A 19032-nucleotide genomic window follows, 5' to 3' on the forward strand; every position below is an offset into this window, starting at 1 on the left:
GTGAGTTTTCCTGACTCTTTTCCTCCAGAAGGACCTGGGTTCAAATCTGGCCTCAGACTTCCTAGCTATATGACCCTGGGCAAGTCATTTAATCCCTTATCTCTCCTCTGCCTTGGAACTGATACTTGTATTGATTCTAAGACAGAAAATAAAGGTTTAAAGAAAACTTATTAGGGACCCATGAAGCAGAAAAAGAGCACACCACCATGCTGGGCTAAATTTATTGCAAATCTTCATTCAACACAAAATACCAGTCTCTGCACTGCTTCAAGGTTAACATTTTCCAGCTGTTACAACAGTAAGACCTTGAGCTACAATAGTAAAGAGATTGAACTAATAATACCTTTTAAAAGTTTCCTGACCCTAGGGAGAAAGCTGCAATTTTGATACCATTACTAGATACATATAGTAGGGGTGCTGTTTTTTAAAATATTCCAGTGATGTTTTTCCCAGTGGTATCCTCATGCTATTAGGAGAAGTTGAGAAAGGCATCTGGGATGTTGGGTGAGCCTCTGTGATCATGGGAAGACAGGGATGGAGTTAACACAAGGTGAGCATCCATGGATAGACTAGGATCTCATACTAATTAGATTATAGATACATGAGTGTTTTGAAGAACATTTATGGGGTGCTTATGTGCCAGGCATTGGACTACACACTTTGGGGAGAATTCACGGACCAATAGAAAGCCAATCTGCCTTCAAGGAGCTGCCCACTTAGTGGAGATTGGGATATAACCAGAAGGCTTTTTAACAGAGTATTTACTCTTTGTTTTAAGGCCAGTCACAACACATGCAATTCTCCTTAAAGACCAGGCCATTGGCACACTGGAAATGAAATGTCTTGCCTCCAGCGCACTGGTAGAACTTGGTGTTGTTTTCAGGATCAATATACATGCCATCTGCTTTACCAGCACAAAAACCACTATCCCCACCAGTTCCTCCACCACTGCCCCCATCACCACCACTGCCCCCACTGCCACCTCCTTCTCCACCACTGCCTCCATCACCCCCTGACCCTCCTCCAGTGTTGGAGCAGAAGCTTGGACCTCTAGGTGCTGGAAATAGGTCTTGCAGGGATTTACTGGCTGGTGTACACGCTACAAGAAAAAAAAAGCAAGTCAGATGAATTGCTCCGAGAGGGGGACTTCTTTTCATTGACATATGGGTTCAAAAGCCAATAGAACCCCATCCTGGCCTTCCTCTTCAAGGATCCAAATAGCTGGGAGATGAACCTGAGATTCGGACTCCAATCCTGAACAGATGCTACTACACTGGCAAAAGCCAACTGGAAGCTGTCACGAAGACCAATGATAGGGTCAGATGTAGCCAAGCGGGGTGTCTGCTGGCATTTTCCCTCCAGACAGACCTTGAATGTAGTTAGCAGAAGGTTATAGGGAAAGTAGTACCTAAAAGGAGCCCAATAAGGTATATGCCACTGGGCAAAAGAAGCTCTTAGGAAAGCATGAAAAAAGCTGGATGAAGGAGAGAAGGCACATAACATTTTTACTGACAATAATTACATGAGTTTCTGCAAACAATCTGAAAATTCACATTGGTTTAGCGAGCTATCCCTTCTGTTCCTGTTCTTATAGTGAAGAGATGCCATCTTGGATGGTCCAGACTCAACTAGAAACTGTCAAAAGATCATCCAGAACTCATAGCAGTCACAACCTCCATCATGCACCATGCAAGGTCCCTTCTGACCACCTTTTCAACAATGAAACAAGGTAGAAAGTACCTTGCTCTAAGAGTTCCTTTGCCTGCCCCTTTACCAGCCATGTGCCTCTGGGAAAATCTTTAAGGGACTCCGTTGCTTCCTATATAAAACTGGCATAATAACACATTACCTGTCTGAGGGCAGGGTCCTAGAGCAAATGATTCTCAAGAGATCCCCCATGGGAGCAGCTAGGTGGCTCAGTAGATTGAGAACCAGGCTTAGAGACAGAAAATCCTGGCTTCAAGTCTGACCTCAGACACTTCCTAGTTTTGTGACCCTTGTGTGAGCAAGTCACAACTCCCACTGCCTAATGCACAGTATTGATTCAAAGACAGAAGGTAAGAATTTACCCCATATAATGTATGGAAATTTCCAGTACCCCACCCCATATAACATATGACCCTATAAAATAGGCAAGGAAATAAAACTAACTTCTGAGAACTGCAACAAAACCTGGTTCAGTGGTGTAATGGAAGGAACACTTGAAGGGCTTGAAGTCAAAAGACAGTAGTCTTGGGTTCTGGTTCTGACACCAGTTCAATGACCCTGGACAAATCATCTCTGGGATTGTTTCCTTATTTGTACAATATAATATTTGCTCTCCCTTTCTCAAAGACTTGGATTGGAAAAAAAAACATTTTGTAAAATATCAAGTGCCAAATCACACATGGTAGGTCCTATGTTTATTATCCCTGCCCTTGAGCTGCATAGTCCAGGGAACATAGAGTAATTGTAAATTGAGCTATCCTTCTTAAATATAAAGGACTCTTATTGCTACTTTCTTCCCAACTAAGGAAATGGTTTTTCTGCTCTGTTCCTTTACTGTTCCCCATCTCCAAATCTGTAGTGATAAACTAATGAACCCATTTATTTGTAGACCCATAAATCAAGTACTTCTGGCAAGAAGAAATCGGTACCATGGGAAGAATACTGGATTAGGAGTCAAGAAGTCCTGGATTTGGATCCTTACCGAGGTCTCTTATTCTTTATGTGACTTTGGTCAAATCTATCAATCTCTCTGTGCTTAAACTCCCTCATCTGTAAAATGGGGGGTTTGGACTGGGTATCCTTAGATTATAGCTATCTTCAGAACTAAGTCCCAGCCTAAATCCTCCTAGGGAAGGAAGGTTCACAACCAGGTGGCTTCCTTTTTCTCAGCCTTTTGCCTGGTGAACTTAGCCCTTACTAAGAGAGATTTCTCAGGAGATGTCCTCATAGGCTTGTCTCCTCTGGCTGCTGCCCCAGTGCACCCCTAATGCACCCCAGTCTGCTCTGACACTACAGGTGGAGCTATCCATCAGTGAGTTACCTGCTGACAGCCCCAAGAGAGACCGTAGTTTACTTATGAGTGGATGTTTGCCCTCGTTGCAGAAAGTCCCAGAGAAATCATCGAGATCAATGGCCCAAACCATAGCACCCCCAAACTTGTTCTGCTTGACAAAATCCACCTATGAGGAAAGAAGAAAAAAACTTAGCAATTAGTCCCTAGGTTCTTTCCTAATTAAACATATTAATAATAAAATTATTGATTTTAATAATAAAGTTATTAATTTTAATGATAATAAAATTATTGATTTTAATAATTATGAAATTCCTAGTTAAAATATTCTCATCCAAAACTCAGGCAAGTTCTGTTGTTGAGTGGAGAATGTTGAAGAGAGAAGCTCCACAGATGGGGCAAAGACTATTTGTTTTCTGTACCATGCAACCCAATGAATGAATATAGGGAATTCTCCAATATGTTCAGTCAACCTTATCAACTGACCCACTTGGCTAAGCTTGATTCCCAGCAGCCTTGGTACCAGTTTCTGATGTAAGGACAGTTTCTCTTCCTGACTAGGATTCTATGATGATAAAGGTGGCCAACTATGTCCCACACAGAGCTACATTCAGTGGAAATTCAGACAAGGTCAGCTCTTAAGGGCATAAGAATATGAGCTCTTCTAAGTGCAAGAAGTGTTTCCCTTTTTGTCTCTGTGCTCCCAGTCTTTAGAACAGTGTCTTGCATACGTTAATTATTTAATTCATGTCTATGGGATTTAATTGCATTGAACTAAGATGCGACTCCTGTGCTTGGCTTAAAGAAAAGATGCATCATAGGTTTGAGATGCTCTTGCCTTTCCTACACGTTAACAGTCTGATGGTCCCAAGCATCAGCAGGAGCTCACTGATGGGTGTTGGGGGAATTCCAGTGTTGGAAAAGACACTGCTTTCCTCGGGTTTGGAGGCAGGCATCCATCTTTGTCCTTCAGTTCTTACCTTATGCTCATAGCTTTCCACGTTGTCAAAACCAATCCATTCATTGCCTTTGTAGGCATAGGGGACTTTCTGGTCCTCGATCCAGACAGTTGTTGCATCTTTTAAAAAGGTGCAGATCTGGGGGAGAAATGAGGATAACAGGGAGCCAATCACCATCTGTGCTGCATGACCAAGGAAGAGGATTAAGTAGGGGACAATAATGAACCCTCTGATTTCTTGGGATCCCTGGTTTCTTTCAAGGCTCAGCTCTAATAGCACCCTCTCGATCAAGCTATTTCTGATCCCCACAGTTATTAGTACCCTCCTCCTCCAAATGATTTTTAAATTCACTTGAATTTCCTTTGTACATATTTTGAATATATTTATGCACATGTTGTCTCCTCCAGTAAAATGTATGTTTCTTGAGGGCAGGGACTGATTCATTTTTATCTTTATATCCCCAGTGCCTAGCATAGTACCTGAAACATAGTAGGTGCATAATAAATGCTGGTTGTTTTAATTAATATTTCTTTGTCCATCCAATAACTAACCAAGTACTAACAATTCTACCCCAGAATACCTTCTCAATTCTCCTGCCTCTCTTTATTCCTATCATCATCTTCCTTGTTCTGGCCACTATCTGGATTGCAGTAACCTCCCAACCAGTCTCCTCACCTCTAGTTCTTCCTCTCTTTGATCCAACTTTTATGAAGCTGCCAAAATTATCTTCCCAAACTTAGATATGATTATGTTACTCCCTTCCTCAAAAATCTTTAGTGATTCTCTATTGCTTTTAAAATAAAATACAAAGTCCTTAGCTTAGCAAATAAGGTCTGCCATAATCTGGCTTTGTCATATCTTTCTAGATTTCATCAAAACTCAAAATACTATCTATACTATAGGGGAATCTCTCCTGAATTCACATAAACAATCCCTCTTCCTGCAATGTGTTCACTCTTCGTCTTCATATTTTAGAATACTTTTTTATCTTTTTAATATTCATCTCAACTGTGAACCTTTCCATAAAGCCTTTCCTGAGTCACTTAATCTCTCCTGGCTTCAGTTTTTTCATCTATAAGACAAAAGGGTTGGACTAGATAGCCTCTACGTCGAGCTCTAAGTCTATGACCCTACAATCCCCCTGAAATGGAAGAACATTATCCCTCTTCAATTTTTCCTAGCACAGTTTAAACTCTGCACTCTCACCCTACCTTGTATGATACTTCTATGTTCATATCTTACCCTCCCACTTACAAAATGCAAATTCCCTGAGAGAACTGGGACATTTTTGTCTTTGTATCCCTAGCTTGGCTTGTCCATATTCATTGCTTAAACACTATTTGTTGAATTAATACATTGTCATTTATGTGGTGCTTTAAATTTTATAAAGTACTTTACACAAGTTATCCTATTTAGTTCTTAGGTCACCCCTAGGAAATAGGTGAAATTATTATCATCCTCATCTTGCATTGGAGGAAACAAAGGTATAAAAAGATCAAGTGACTTTCCCAGGGTCACACAGCTAGTAAGTATCTGATGCAGGATTTAACTTCAGGTCTTCTTGACTCAAATCTGAAGCTCTATCCATTCTACCACCTGCCTCTGAAAAATGAGGCTTCAAGTCACAAATTGGCCACAAAAAGGTTTCAAATTTGGTAAAAACCAGGCTACAGGCAAGTGAGGCTCAACTCATTTCCCATAACAAGAGATTGGATTGTTATTAGCCTTCTAAGGGAAGCCCTCCTAGTTTTCATGTCACTGGGGCTAGATACATCATCCCCAATATAGAAATACTTCTGGGAGCAACCAAAAGGAAAGCCCAATGTGAAGATCATTGGAACCCCAGTTCTACTCTTCTCCAGGCTTTCTACTGCTCAAGATGGTAGATTTCCAGGACCCAAGCAAAGAATGTCATGGAGTGAGTTAGGCGCTAGAGCGATAGTTGAGAATGGGAATTGTTTTTAAACCCATTTGTAAGTTTGAGGAGTTAAATATTCTACCTCATAGTAAGCCCAGAAGCCAGCCTCACGCGTGTAAGGACCAGATGAGCCTGCCCCAGAGGCTGGGGCACAGACAGAAGTGTCAGAGGTGGTGAGCCGGAAAGTTCGCCCATAGGTGGGGAATCCCATGATAAGCTTCTCAGCTGGAACCCCATTGTCTTCCCAATACTTCATGGCATATTCCTACAGAAGACAAAACCAATACCATTTCCTATTGACCAAATGCCTAGGTTTAATTGCCCAACCCCCAAAAGCAAAGGCCTTCAGACCTGTAGAATTCCCATGGGACTAATGGGCCCATTTCAGGGGGAGGGAAGTAGAGGTCTGTGATTTTATTGGTAGAAGAAACTCTTGGGAGTTCACATCAGCAGCTCTCCATAACTCAATATTTTATGGAATTATCTGGGGCACTAAGAGGTTAAGGGACATAATTAATATGTGTCAAAGACAGGATTTGAACCCAGGCCTTCTTGACTCCAAGGCTAGCATTCTAGCTACACTGTTGAGCTGCCCCTCAGGCCACTTTCTTACACAGTTGAAATAGCGGTTATCTCCTTGGTCTTTGGATCCCACATGAAGGGGGCTGTTATGTCCTGTACATGAGTCCCAACCACCATGGAAGTCATAAGTCATCACACTGATGAAGTCCAGGAGCCTGAAATGAGAGGCATTCATCAAATAGGAAGTCCAAGAAGTTTGTGTGTCTCGGGAAAAACTCTGGTGGGAAACCTGAAAGTGGCAGATTTAGTGGTTTGTTGAGACCCAAAACATTCATTTTCTAGAGGCCAACCAATTAGTCAGAGGCCAGGATCCTTTCCTAACAAGCTTATCTAAGATTGACCCCAGGTTGCACAAATATCACCTTCAAGGCAACAAATATTTATCAAGTACCTATCACGTGCAAGGTGCCATGCTAAGCAACAAGGATGAAAAAAAAAACACCCTCCTGCCCTCAAAGAGCTTGTAATCACCAGTCCCAAAGCCAAGTCTTTCCAGTTGGCACAGGACCCATAAAGATGTGGATTCTGTTGGCATGGCCTTTGAAGATTTGAGGTCACCTCCAAGAGATGAAGGATGGATTTAACCAATCAACAAGTATTTCTTAAGGCTCTAGTATGTGCTAGGCACAGTGCTAGGAGCAGGATTTCAGGTACAAAGAATGAAGAGATGCCTGTTCCCAATAAACTTACATTCCAATGTAAAAGACAACATGTACACATAAAAATATAATCAATATAGATAGATAAAGTGAATAAGTCACATACATGTGCACACAGAAAGTAGTTAAATAGGGAGATAGTAAAAGAGAGAGAGAAAGAGAGAGAAAGAAGGAAGAGAGAGAATAGAGAGAGGTGAGAGGAAGAGAGAGAATAGAGAGAGAGAAAGAGAGAAGGGAGAGAGAGAGAGAGAGAGAGAGAGAGAGAGAGAGAGAGAGAGAGAGAGAGAGAGAGAGAGAGAGAGAGAGAAGGAAGAGACAGAACACTAGCAGTTACATCAATCGGGAAAGGGTTCATGTAAAAGATGGTACCAGAGCTATATCTTAAAGAGAGAAAGAAACTCTATGAGATGAATGGAAGGAGGGAGTGCATTTCAGGAATGGGGAAGCTGGGAGAAAGTATGAAGGTAGGAAATAGAATGTAGTAAGGAAAAGAGAGGTTAGTTTGGCTGGATTGCAGAATAGGGGAGGAAAAGTAATATCCAAAAATGTTTGAAGGAGACTTGGGCCAAGTTCTGTAGAGCTTTAAAAAGTCTTTAATGGAGATAAACTTTCATTGATCCACCCACCAAATATTGTCCTCTTTTTCTTCTTTTTAAAAACTCTTACCTTCTATCTTAGAGTTAATGCTAAGTATTGGTTCCAAGGCAAAAGGTCTGTAACTAGGCAATGGGAATTAAGTGATTTGCCCTGGGTCACACAGCTAGGAAGTGTCTGAATCAAGATTTGAACCCAGGACCTCCCATCTCTAGGCCTGGTTCTCTAACCACTGAGCAACCCAGCTACCTCCCTATCCTCTCTTTCTATAGGTAGTTGAGGAGCGGTTTCTATTCTATGGTTCCAAAATGGATGAACAAGGACAGAACTATGAGAATATCTGACCCATATCTGTTAGGAATCATGACTAGTCACCTACAACAGTATGAAGGTGAACCTGCCTCTGTCTTTTCTTAAGCATCCACAATGCTTTCTCTTTTTAAGATATAGCTCAGGCACCATCTTTGGCATAAAGAACATCGCACAGCAGTGAGATGTCTGTCATGTGCAAGTTTTTTGGAACTAGTATCTCAGAAGCAAACTCCCTGAGGACCACAGCAGCCAGAGATTGAGCTTGGCCAACACTATGCCCATAAATAAAATAAGACAATAAATAAAAACTCTATTCCCAAAGAGGGTATCAGAGATGTTTCTTAAGAACTTCTATGGCCATCGTGAAAAACAGGCAACTTTGAAAGTCTTGAGAACACTGATCAATTCTGGAACCACAGTTCCAGAAAATAAAAAAAAAAAAGAACCATTCTGTCCTCTTGGCAGAGAAGGTTATAAAATGAGACATATTTTTAGACATGGGAATTTGTTTGTATTAAGCTATGCTTATTTGTTTTCAAATGTTTTGTTTGGGTTTTTTTTTCAGTAAGGGGAGGGAGAGGAGAAAGAAAATTAACGCTTTTAATTGAAGAAAAATTTTTAAAGAAATTAAAGAACTAATCCCCCAGATCTTGGAGTCAGCTTATTCTCTTTCCAGAGCCCACCCAAATACAATAGAAATTGAAAGAAGCCACCAACCAGTCCCAGAACAACTGACCTTGAGAGTTTCTTTATTGTGCCCCTTTTTCCAGAGAGGAATTTTAAAGGGGCATAGCCCTCTACACCTACTCTCCAATGGGAGCCAATCTACCACCCTCCAAAAGTTTGGAAACCTCTTTTCTCAGACTTGAGATCTCCAGGAGAACCGTTCTACTCACTTTCCAATCTCTGCAATCTCATATCCTGCATCGATGGTGCCTTTCCCAGCAGACACAGCTGCGGTGATGAGCAGCCTTGGGAATCCTGTTTCTTTGGCCTCTTGTTCAAAAAGCTCTAACATTTCCTAGAGAGAGAGGAGAAGACTTGCTGAGAAACTGTCCTCATTCCTGCTCTCCAACTGGGCCCAGTACTCCGGCTTATGCCCAGGAGAACAGAGGGCACAGGGCAGCATTGGCACCCCTAAGGGACTTCTGGATTGCCAGGTTTCATTCCCACCTTAATGAGAATGGTAAAACGCTGTTTGTCTTCCGGGGGACTGCCTCGAGAACCCGGGTATTCAAAGTCCAAGTCAATGCCATCGAATCCATGGAGCCGGAGGAAATCGATGACTGAACAGATGAAGGTCTTGCGGTTGGCTTCAGAGGAAACCATGGTGGTGAATCTAGGAGGAGAGATGCCTGTTTTAGCAATGTTAGCTGCGGTGGTGATGGCGGCAGTAGCAGCCTCCAAACTCAGGCATGCTCATGCCAAGGGTTTTCCTACACGATTTTCAACTGAATTTATTGGCATTTCTTTTTTTGTTACTGAGACTGAAAGGGACCCTGAGAAGTTATTGTTGTTGTTTAACCCTTACAGGTTGTCTTAGTATTAATTCTAAGAAAGAAGAGTGGCAAGGTCTAGGCAATCAAGGTTAAGAGACTTGCCCAGACTCCTACAACTCGTTAAGTGTCTGAAGTTGGATTTTCTTCTTGACTCCAGGAAGGAATGAAGGAAGTAGGAAGGAAGGGAGGGAGGAAGGAAGGAAGAGGGTAGGAAATATGGAAGGGAGGGAGAGAGGAAGAAAGGAAGAGGGTAAGAAATATGGGAGGGAGGGAAGGAGGAAGGAAGGAAGGAGGGCAAGCAGGAAGGAAGGAAGGAAGGAAGGAAGTAGGGAGGGAGGGAGGAAAAAAGGAAGAGGGTAGGAAATATGGAAGGTAGGAAGGAAGGAAGGAAGGAAGGAAGGAAGGAAGGAAGGAAGGAAGGAAGGAAGGAAGGAAGGAGGAAGGGAGGGGGGAAGAAAGGAAAGAAGAGGGTAGTAAATATGGAAGGGAGGGAAGGAGGATAGAGAGAGAAACAGAAAAGAGGAGAAAGGGGGAGGGAAGAAGAGAGAGTCTCAAGCAGTCCTTTTTTTTTTTTTTGAGCCCAGAAAATTTGAGAACTGCAACCTTAAACCAAAGCCACCATCATTCTTTCCTGAAGGAATCATTTTCCATCCATTGTTATCTCTAGCATTGCTTTAGCATTTTGAGCTCCCCTCTCTACTCTTGAGTAATCCTATTGTTGCTTCTTTCCTTCACCCTACCCATCATCCCTCTTCCTTTCTAGGACTTGGAAGGACTCTTACTTCTGTGTGCCAAAGTTCCAGCCTCCAATGGCAAGCAGATTGACAAGATCTTTATTCCTGTAAAGAGACACAAACCAGCCTATTTTTAAAAAAGGATCACAGACAGAATCATGACCCAACACTCACTGTCTTCTACTTAACTACCTGGGAAAGGTGCAGCCTCATAGTTCCCTGGCAAAAAAAAAAAAAATATATATATATATATATATATATATATTACCCTTCTTACTGCCCTCCCTATAATATATGTCAGACTATCTGCGTAGTCTTTGAGGGAAAAATCACCTTTGAATGATCCTGCATCTGAGAGTATCTCCAAAGTGACCAGTGATCTCTTCATCATCAGATTTTTTTTTCTCAGTCAGATCTGGCCCTGCCTTACCTCACAATCAATAAACTCCAGTGGCTATTACCAGGACCAAATATAAAGTCCTCCATTTTGTTTTGTTTAAAAAACAAAAACCCTTATCTTCTATTTTAGAAACAATACTGCTTCCAAGGCAGAAGAGTGGTAAGGGCTAGGCAATGGGGGTCAAGTGACTTGCCCAGGGTCACCCAGCTAGGAAGTGCCTGAGGCCAGATTTGAACCCAAGACCTCCCATCTCTGGGCCTGACTCTCAATCTACTGAGCTACCTACCTGCCCACTCGCTTTGGTTTTTAAAGTCATATACAAACTAATCCCTTCCTACTTTTCAGGTCTTCTTACATCTTCCTTCCTTCCATAGTTTCTGTGGTCCAGTAACATTGACCTCCTTGGTCTTCCTCACACAGGACACTACATCTCCTGTCTTTGGGCATTTTCACTGATTCTCTGCCATGCCTGAAATTCTTTCCTTCCTCTTCTCTTCCTCCTACCTTCAATGGCTTCCTTCAAATCCCACCTAAAATCTCAGCTTCTATAGGAAGACTTTCCCAATTGCTCCTTAATGCTAGTCAGTTGATTCTCTCCAATTTATCCTGTATATATCTTGCTTGTATGTCGTTGTTCGCATGACGTGTTTCCGATAAGAATGTGAGCTCCTTGATGGCTAGGACTGTCATTTTGCCTTTATTTTCACCCTGAGAACTTAGCATCCTGCCTGGCACACAGTTGGCACTTAATAAGCACTAAAGTATGAATTATAATTATAATATAATAATAATAAAGTATTGATAATCTGTAAGTCTTACACATGATTTCCGGTGGTGAATTAGAGTCCAAAGACATCATCCCACCCCCAGCCTCCCCTTCTAGTCCTCTCCACACCCCTTGTTACTGACTGTTCTTTCAGGGCTCGGAACTGTGGGTACAGGACGTCGATGTCATTCCACTCATAGGGGGCAATCTTGTTTTCATTCATGGTGGCGAAGGCGTACACCAGGTGAGTGCACAAGCACGGGTCCACATTCTTGGGGAAATACTTGGCTGGTTCTGGCCGATACTGGGACCAGTTAGTAAAGTAGCATACCAGCTTGTAGCCAGAACCTGAGAAGATAAAGCAGTTGTCAGAGCTCCTCTAAGAGATCTCACCCAGCCCCTGGACCCATCTACCCAAAGCAGACTTTTTAAACTTCCCTTTTATTTTTACTCTTCCCATTTTTTCTTTTTCTTTTTTACTTTCCTATCATCCCTAGAATTAAGTGTCAACTCCTGTTTGGCATTTAATGCTCTTTACAATAAATATGGCTTAAACATATCTTTCCGGGTTGATTACCTTCCATTCAGATTGCTATTTCCTGGAGTTCCCCTTTTAAAAATCAACCATAAAGGGTCACAGAATGTCTAAGACCCCCGAGTTCATTGAGAGATATTCCCTTTGCAATATCTCCAACAAGTGATGGGGCACTCACACACCATTCTTTATTTTTTTATTTTTAAATGCATTTTTATTATTCTGCATCAGCTCTATTTATCAATGCATTTCACCCCATTGCCCCTCAAAAGGGAGCTATTCCTTAGAAACAGTGGGAGGAAAATCAGTTCAGTGTGACTAATGTGTTGACAAAACCTGACATGACACACCACACTTTAAAAAAAAATTTTTTTTAATTAAACCCTTACCTTCTGTCTTTGAATCAATACTATGTATTGGTCCAAGGCAGAAGAGCAGTAAGGGCTAGGCAATGGGAGTCAAGTGACTTGCCCAGGGTCACACAGCTGGGAAGTATCTGAGGCCAGATTTAAACCCAGGACTTCCCATCTCTAGTCCTGGCTCTCCATCCCCTGAGCCACCCAGCTGCCACATACAACACACATCATACTTTCCATCCAGATCTCATTTAGTCAATTAGTTGTGTCTCACTCTTTGTGACCCCATTTGGTTTAGTTTTGGTGTTTGCCATTTCCTTCTCCATTTCATTTTACGGATGAGAAACTGAGGCAAACTGGGTTGAATGGCTTTCCCAGGGTCATATAGTTAGTAAGTATCAGAGATCACATTTGAACTCAGATCTTCCTGACCCCAGCCAAGGTGTTCTGTCCACTGTACCAACTAGCTGCCCTTCCATTAAAGAAGAGCCTATTGCTCTTCCCTCTCAACTCCATGCCCTTACAGAGGCTCTCTGCTAAACCTGAAATACTTTCCCTCTTCCCCTTGCCCCTTGGTATTCCTCAATCCCTTCAATGCCCACCACAAGGACCACCCCCTCCAAGAAGCCTTTTGTGGCTTCCCTATTGCTACAAAACCCTTCTGTCTTAATTGGCTTCTCTTTTGTCTTCATTTCTCTGTGACCAGGCTGTTTCCCCTACACAGAAGATAAACTCCTTGAGAGTAGCCATTGGACTGTCTTTGGCCTTGTGTCTCTCCCACTGAACTCTGTGCCTCTTCATAAATGTTCATTCAATTTAATTGAGTGGAATCCAATTAAACGGAATGGCATCCCTAGCACAGCATTAGAGGATATTGGTTGGCTGGAATTCAGTCTAGATTAGAGAACGATGCGTCCCTTACCCAGTTGCACTTGCAGCAGGAGAGCCAAGCCTGAAAGCAAAATAAGAGCCTCTTAGATGGGTCCCACGATCAAGTGCTGCCCACTCCCCTTTGGGGATCCCCAGACCAAGGTCCTGTGAGGAGACTAGCTGGCAAGGATCCTGCCCACCGGCCATCAGCCCCTTCCTGCACACCTCTTCCTGCCTCTAAGCCCTGAACCAGGATAGCACTGGATCGGTGTGGAGCCCCCCTCTTCCACCAGCCAGACCCAACCCCAGGGTAACTGGGCTGCTTCTGTTCCCCACCTGCTCCTGGGAGGAAAAGAGGGGAAAGGCATTGGGGAAGACTCACAAGCCCAGAGCAGCATCCTCCCCATTGTGCCTACACACCAGCCTGGTCCTAAGCCCTTGACACCGCTATATAAGGAGAGGAGACCCCTCTTATCAGTGTGGGAGCAGTGCAGCTGCCCACCCGGCCCCAGTGACTTCTCAAGGCCAACACACTCCCCTTTCTCAAGTGTCACCGCTGTCCCCTCCCTTCACCCCAAGATCAGGAGACCAAAGCCTCTCGAGAGGGGAGGAAAAGTCAGCAAATTGTTCCTACAGGAGATTCCTGATGGGGGACAAGCAAATCAGGATGCAGTCACGGACAAGGGCTGTTACCCCCTAGAGTTCTAGAAAGATGCCTACTTCCTTCAGCTAAGAATTAAGAAGGAGAAGGATCCTGGGTAGAAAAAGGGACAGAATCTCGGGCACAGCAGACCAGGAGCATGTAGGTCTCTCCTCCTTGTAAGATTCATCTAAGAGAATCACAGGATTTCTGAGCTGGGCAGGACCCAAGGGTTCATCTAATCTAATTATTCCCTTGAGAGGAATCCCTGTTATAAATTTGTCTCTCACAAGTGATGCAGAACTTGCTACCTGTCTGTTTAACTTTGAGGCACCTCTAAGTTTTGAACTCAGCACCTCCACATTCCTACAACAATTCAGAGTAGCAGTAACCACACTGCCCTGCACCTCTGGTTTTTAACAGCATTTTCTCCTTTACATGATGCTCTACTGTTGCCATCCATTGAGGTCAGGGGTGTCCTCCAGGCTCAAGTCAATTAAGTCTTCCACAAAAGAGTCTTTCAAGTCCTGGAAGGGCTTCTCTTTTTCTCTTCTCCAGGCTAATATCAAATACCTTCCATTATCCTTAAAGTGTGGCATCGAGAACTACAGAAACTGTTCCTGATGTTTGCTATGCCGAGCAGAATTCAGTGGGACTCGTTTTCCTTTTTATAGATTTTAGGCATCTATGAATGCAACCTAAGCTTCTTCTCCTGGGCTTTTGGCTAACCACACTGCTGATTACATTCAACTTGTTCGGTTGTTTCGGTCACATGAAATGCTTTGTGCCCCTATTTGGGGTTTTCTTGGCAAAGATAATGGAGTGGTTTTCCATTTCTTTCTCCAGCTCATTTTACAGATGAGAAAAAAGAGGCAAACAGGATTAAGTGATTTGCCCAGGTTACATCACTAGTAAGTGTGTCTCTGAGACCACATTTGAACTCAGGTCTTCCTGACTCCAAGCCCATCTAATCCATTTTTTATATTATTTATATTTATTTATATCTATATTTTATTTATATTATATATTTATTTTGTATTAATATTATTATATTATATTATTATAAATAGTTATTATATATAAATAGTATTATATATAATTATTCTATGTATTGTATAGTATTATTGTAAAAGTAGTTTTGGTCTTTTAGAACCCCTAAAAGGGTCTCAGGGACTCCCAAAGGTCCATGGACAATACTTTGAAAGCCAGTGGCTTGGAATACCAGGTCTCTTTCCTGCCTGAGATACTGTTTCTTCAAAGGGTCCTATCTCGCCCTGGGGCTCAGGGTTAGGAAAGATTTAAGGAGACCAGAAGGGATGATGGGAACCGCTCATTCATGAAATATAATTTTGTCCCCATAGGCAAAATATAATTTTGTCAATAACACAGCCATCAAGGTTTTAGAAAGATGCTTGTTTGACTATTAAAAACAAGCTTATGTCTTATAAGGAGAATCAAAGTACATTAGAATTAGTAAGAATTAATAAGATCATATTTATTTTATTATTATAATATATTATTATCAAAAAATAAAAATAAACTGGAATTTATAGTCAAGTGGCCCAGAGCCAGGAGTTGGGAAAACTTGAGTTCAAATCCAGCCTCAGGAATTTACTCCCTGAGTAACTCAAGACAAATCAGTAACCTCTGATTACCTCAGTTTCCTCATCTATTACAATGGAGATGATAATAGCACCTACCTCGCAGGGTTGTTGTGAGGATAAAATGAGGAAATAATTGTAGGTGGGGTATAAATGTTAGCTGTTAGTAGTAGTCCTTATTATGTCTTTAAACCTTTAGAGATCACCTGCAACTTTCTCTGAGAAGTCACTTATTTCTTTATTAGCGTTGTCTCCCTCTTCAAACTCATATGTCTATAATTATCAGTTTAAATGGTTTATTCCTCAGTAGATTGGAAGCTCCTTGAAGACAGGGGTTGTTTTTATTTTTGTCTTGGAATCCTTCACTAGAGCTATAGATAGCAAGTGGATAATAAATAAATGCTTGCTGAATATTGAATTCATTTTATTTTTCTTGGGGGTTCTTTTTGGTTCATGTTTTCTTTTGCAACATGGCTATATGGGAATATGTTTTACATGACTTCACATGTATAATTGATATCAAATTGCTTTCCTTTTTGAGGGGAGGAGTGGAGAAGAGGGAGAGAATTTGGAATTCAAAAAAATTTAAATAACTTAAAATTTTAAAATTTAAATTTAAAAAAATTTAACTAAAAATTAATTTTTAAATGTAAAATAAATGCTTATTAAATTAAATTGCTGCTAAGTGGCATAATAATAACTCATGTTTTCTAATGTTTTAAGACAGGTAAAGTGCTGAATACAGCAGTTGAGGGGACATGACAGAGGATGGACTCTAAATGAACACTCTAATGCAAATACTATCAACAAAGCAATGGGTTCAAATCAAGAAAACATCTAATGCCCAGTGGACTTATGCGTCGGCTATGGGGGGTGGGGGGGGAGGAAAAGAAAATGATCTATGTCTTTAACGAATAATGCTTGGAAATGATCAAATAAAATATATTAAAAAAAAAAAGACAGGTAAAGTGCTTTCTTGAAGGAGAAATGGGAGGTAGCATGTACCAAGTAAGTCAGACCACTACCACCAATCTGAGTACCATCTCCTCTAAGATTCCAATGGAGACAGACCAGAACTCTGAGTCTAAGACCCTTGGAAATAGCAATGCTTCTAGCCCAGCATCCTCAGCCATCATTCTGAGAAGCAAGCTGAGGGGATGCATCCTGGCAATTACTCCTACAGGTATGACAGCTCTATCTACTGAAGTCCCAGAAAGGAAATTTTTTGCCTCCAAAGTCCTTGTCACCATTCAATGGTTCATCATCAAAACTAGGTATGATATTACCAGTGGAAACGACATTAAAGAAGAGGCATTACCATCTACTCTACAGCGGTACCCTAAAGAATGAAGTCCCTCCATATGACATACTTTCATGTGTGTTGTCTCCCCCATTAGAATGGGAGGTCATTTGGAACAAAGAATATTGGACTTTTCCTTTTATATTTCCAGCTGAAAGCACTAGGTGGCAAATAAATTATTCTTAATTCATTCATTGGGCAGCTAGGTGGCATAATGGATAGAGCATCAATCCTGGAGTCAGAAAGACTCATCTTCCTGAATTCAAGTCTAACCTCAGATACTTGCTAATTGTGTGACCCTAGGCAAGTCACTTCACTTGTTTGCTTCACTTTCCTCCTCTGTAAAATGAGCTGGAGAAGGAAAATGGCAAACCATTCCAGTGTCTTGGCCAAGAAAACATCAAATAGGGGTCAAGTCAGACACAAAAAGTCCAAGACAACTGAACAATAATAACAGATTCATTCATTCCTCCTTCATAATAACCTTGAGATATATACTGTGTAAAAATTAAAATTAGATCTCAAATATAAAATATTATATTTTAGGAGATTTATTAACGATCATTATAAATCAAGAAATAAAGAGGATACAAAGTAAAGGCCATTTTTAATTATACAACTGCAAGTCTTATCACTCCCATTCAATGGATGAGGACCTTCAGGATCAAAGTGATTTGTTCAGTTGGTGTCAGAGCAAGGATTCAAAATTAATGGTTCAGTATCATACCATATATGGACCACCAGGTGATGGGAAACATGCTGGCCTTGGACCCAGAAGACCCGGGTTTGAGTCTTAGCCAAGAGCTTTGTGACCATAGGCAAGTAATTTCATTTCTCTGAGAGCCTCAATTTTATCATCGGTTTAATGGGGATAATGATAACCGTATTAGGTGGCTAGATGGAGTGCCAAGCCTGGAGTTAGAAAGACTCAGCTTCCCAAGTTCAAATATGGCCTCAGACACTTACTAGCTGTGGGACTCTGAGCAAGTCACTTAACCCTGTCTGCCTCAGTTTCTTCATCTAGACAATGAACTGGAGAAGGAAATGGTAAACCACTCCAGTATCTCTTCCAAGAAAATCCCAAATGGAGTCACAAAGAGTCATTCGCAATTGAAATGACTGAACAATCACAACAATAAGTATATTACTTGCCTTACGTGAGTTTTTGTCTAGAAAATGATTTTATTATGTTTGGTTTTCTTTGGGAACCTTGACCTTCTGTCTTAGTAACAATTCCAAGACAGATGAGCAAGGGCTAGGCAAACAAGGCTGAGTGACTTGCCCTGGGTCACACAACTAAGAAGTGTCTGAGGCCAAATTTGAACCTCCTGATTCCAGGCATTGGCACTCTAGCCACTGTGCCAACTTTCCCTGGAAATTGTTTTAAAAACAATAACTCTGGAGGTCATTTCAAAGTTCTTAATGTAGGCTCTGCGAACATTTAAAAAAATATTTTGATAACTATATTTCAATATAATTGGCTTCCTTTGTAATCCTGTGGATCTTACTGAATGTATTTAAAGACATGATTCTGAGAAGGGGTCCTCCAGCCTGTCAGAAGGGTCCATGCCAACAAAAACATGAAACCTGTAATAGAGGAGCTTTAAAGTGTGTAAAGCACTTTCTTTGAAACAATGATCAGTGTAAAATTCAATTGAAATAGCTTTTATTATCCCATTCCCCTTTGCCTTGATTTCACCATCCCAGCTGCTACTGGCCCACAAAATGGGGCAAGAGGGTCAAGTGGCACCATGCCTTTTCTGGCAGAGGCGATAGCCTGGGCTCTCTCCTCTGCCCTCCCTCCCTCCACTCCTGGCAGTGGCTGGATAGAAATCATGGGGCTGGGAAGGGGAGGAAGGGGGGAGGGAGAAGGAACAATTTGTCCCATTTTTCTAAGGTTTAGCTCTCCAAGGAAAGGCTATCTGAAAGAGAAGGGAGGGAAGTGGGGAGGGGCAATATGTTTTCTCTTTTAATTTGCCCCCTCCAAGGTCTGTTTATCTAACACTGACTTGATCAAGGCTAAAGATCTGTAGCCGCCAACTCTTAAGGGCTGGTGCTCTGCCAGGCTGATAGAAGTGGGCACAGGTGCTTGGGGCAGTTGCCAACCTTGGATCTGAGAATTTTCCTCAATGTTTCTTGACCTCCCTTCCCCCAGCCTTTCAATTACATAAATCTAGACATTATGCCAACTTCTGCCCGGTCATCTAGCAGCCACCCAGTGCCCTATCCCTTCTTCTGAATTTCCTCTGCTCACCCACTCACCATGTCATAGCAGTAATAGCGACTCCTGGAAGAAGCAGGGACCACCT

At 41.8% G+C, this 19032-nt stretch overlaps 1 protein-coding gene across 1 annotated transcript; it reads right to left on the bottom strand.

The window, feature by feature from the left end:
• Positions 1-773: 773 nt before the first annotated feature.
• Positions 774-14402, bottom strand: LOC100033117 (acidic mammalian chitinase-like). The gene is made up of 11 exons (XM_056814750.1): positions 14396-14402; positions 13387-13524; positions 11565-11769; positions 10304-10360; positions 9196-9361; positions 8919-9043; positions 6489-6612; positions 5958-6140; positions 3979-4095; positions 3029-3167; positions 774-1099 (listed from the first exon to the last, which is right to left on the bottom strand). Exons 1-11 carry the CDS (start codon positions 14400-14402, stop codon positions 774-776), a joined length of 1587 nt encoding a protein of 528 aa, XP_056670728.1.
• Positions 14403-19032: the final 4630 nt, after the last annotated feature.

This window comes from Monodelphis domestica, chromosome 2 (assembly GCF_027887165.1).
Source record: "Monodelphis domestica isolate mMonDom1 chromosome 2, mMonDom1.pri, whole genome shotgun sequence".
Taxonomy (NCBI): Eukaryota; Metazoa; Chordata; class Mammalia; order Didelphimorphia; family Didelphidae; genus Monodelphis; species Monodelphis domestica.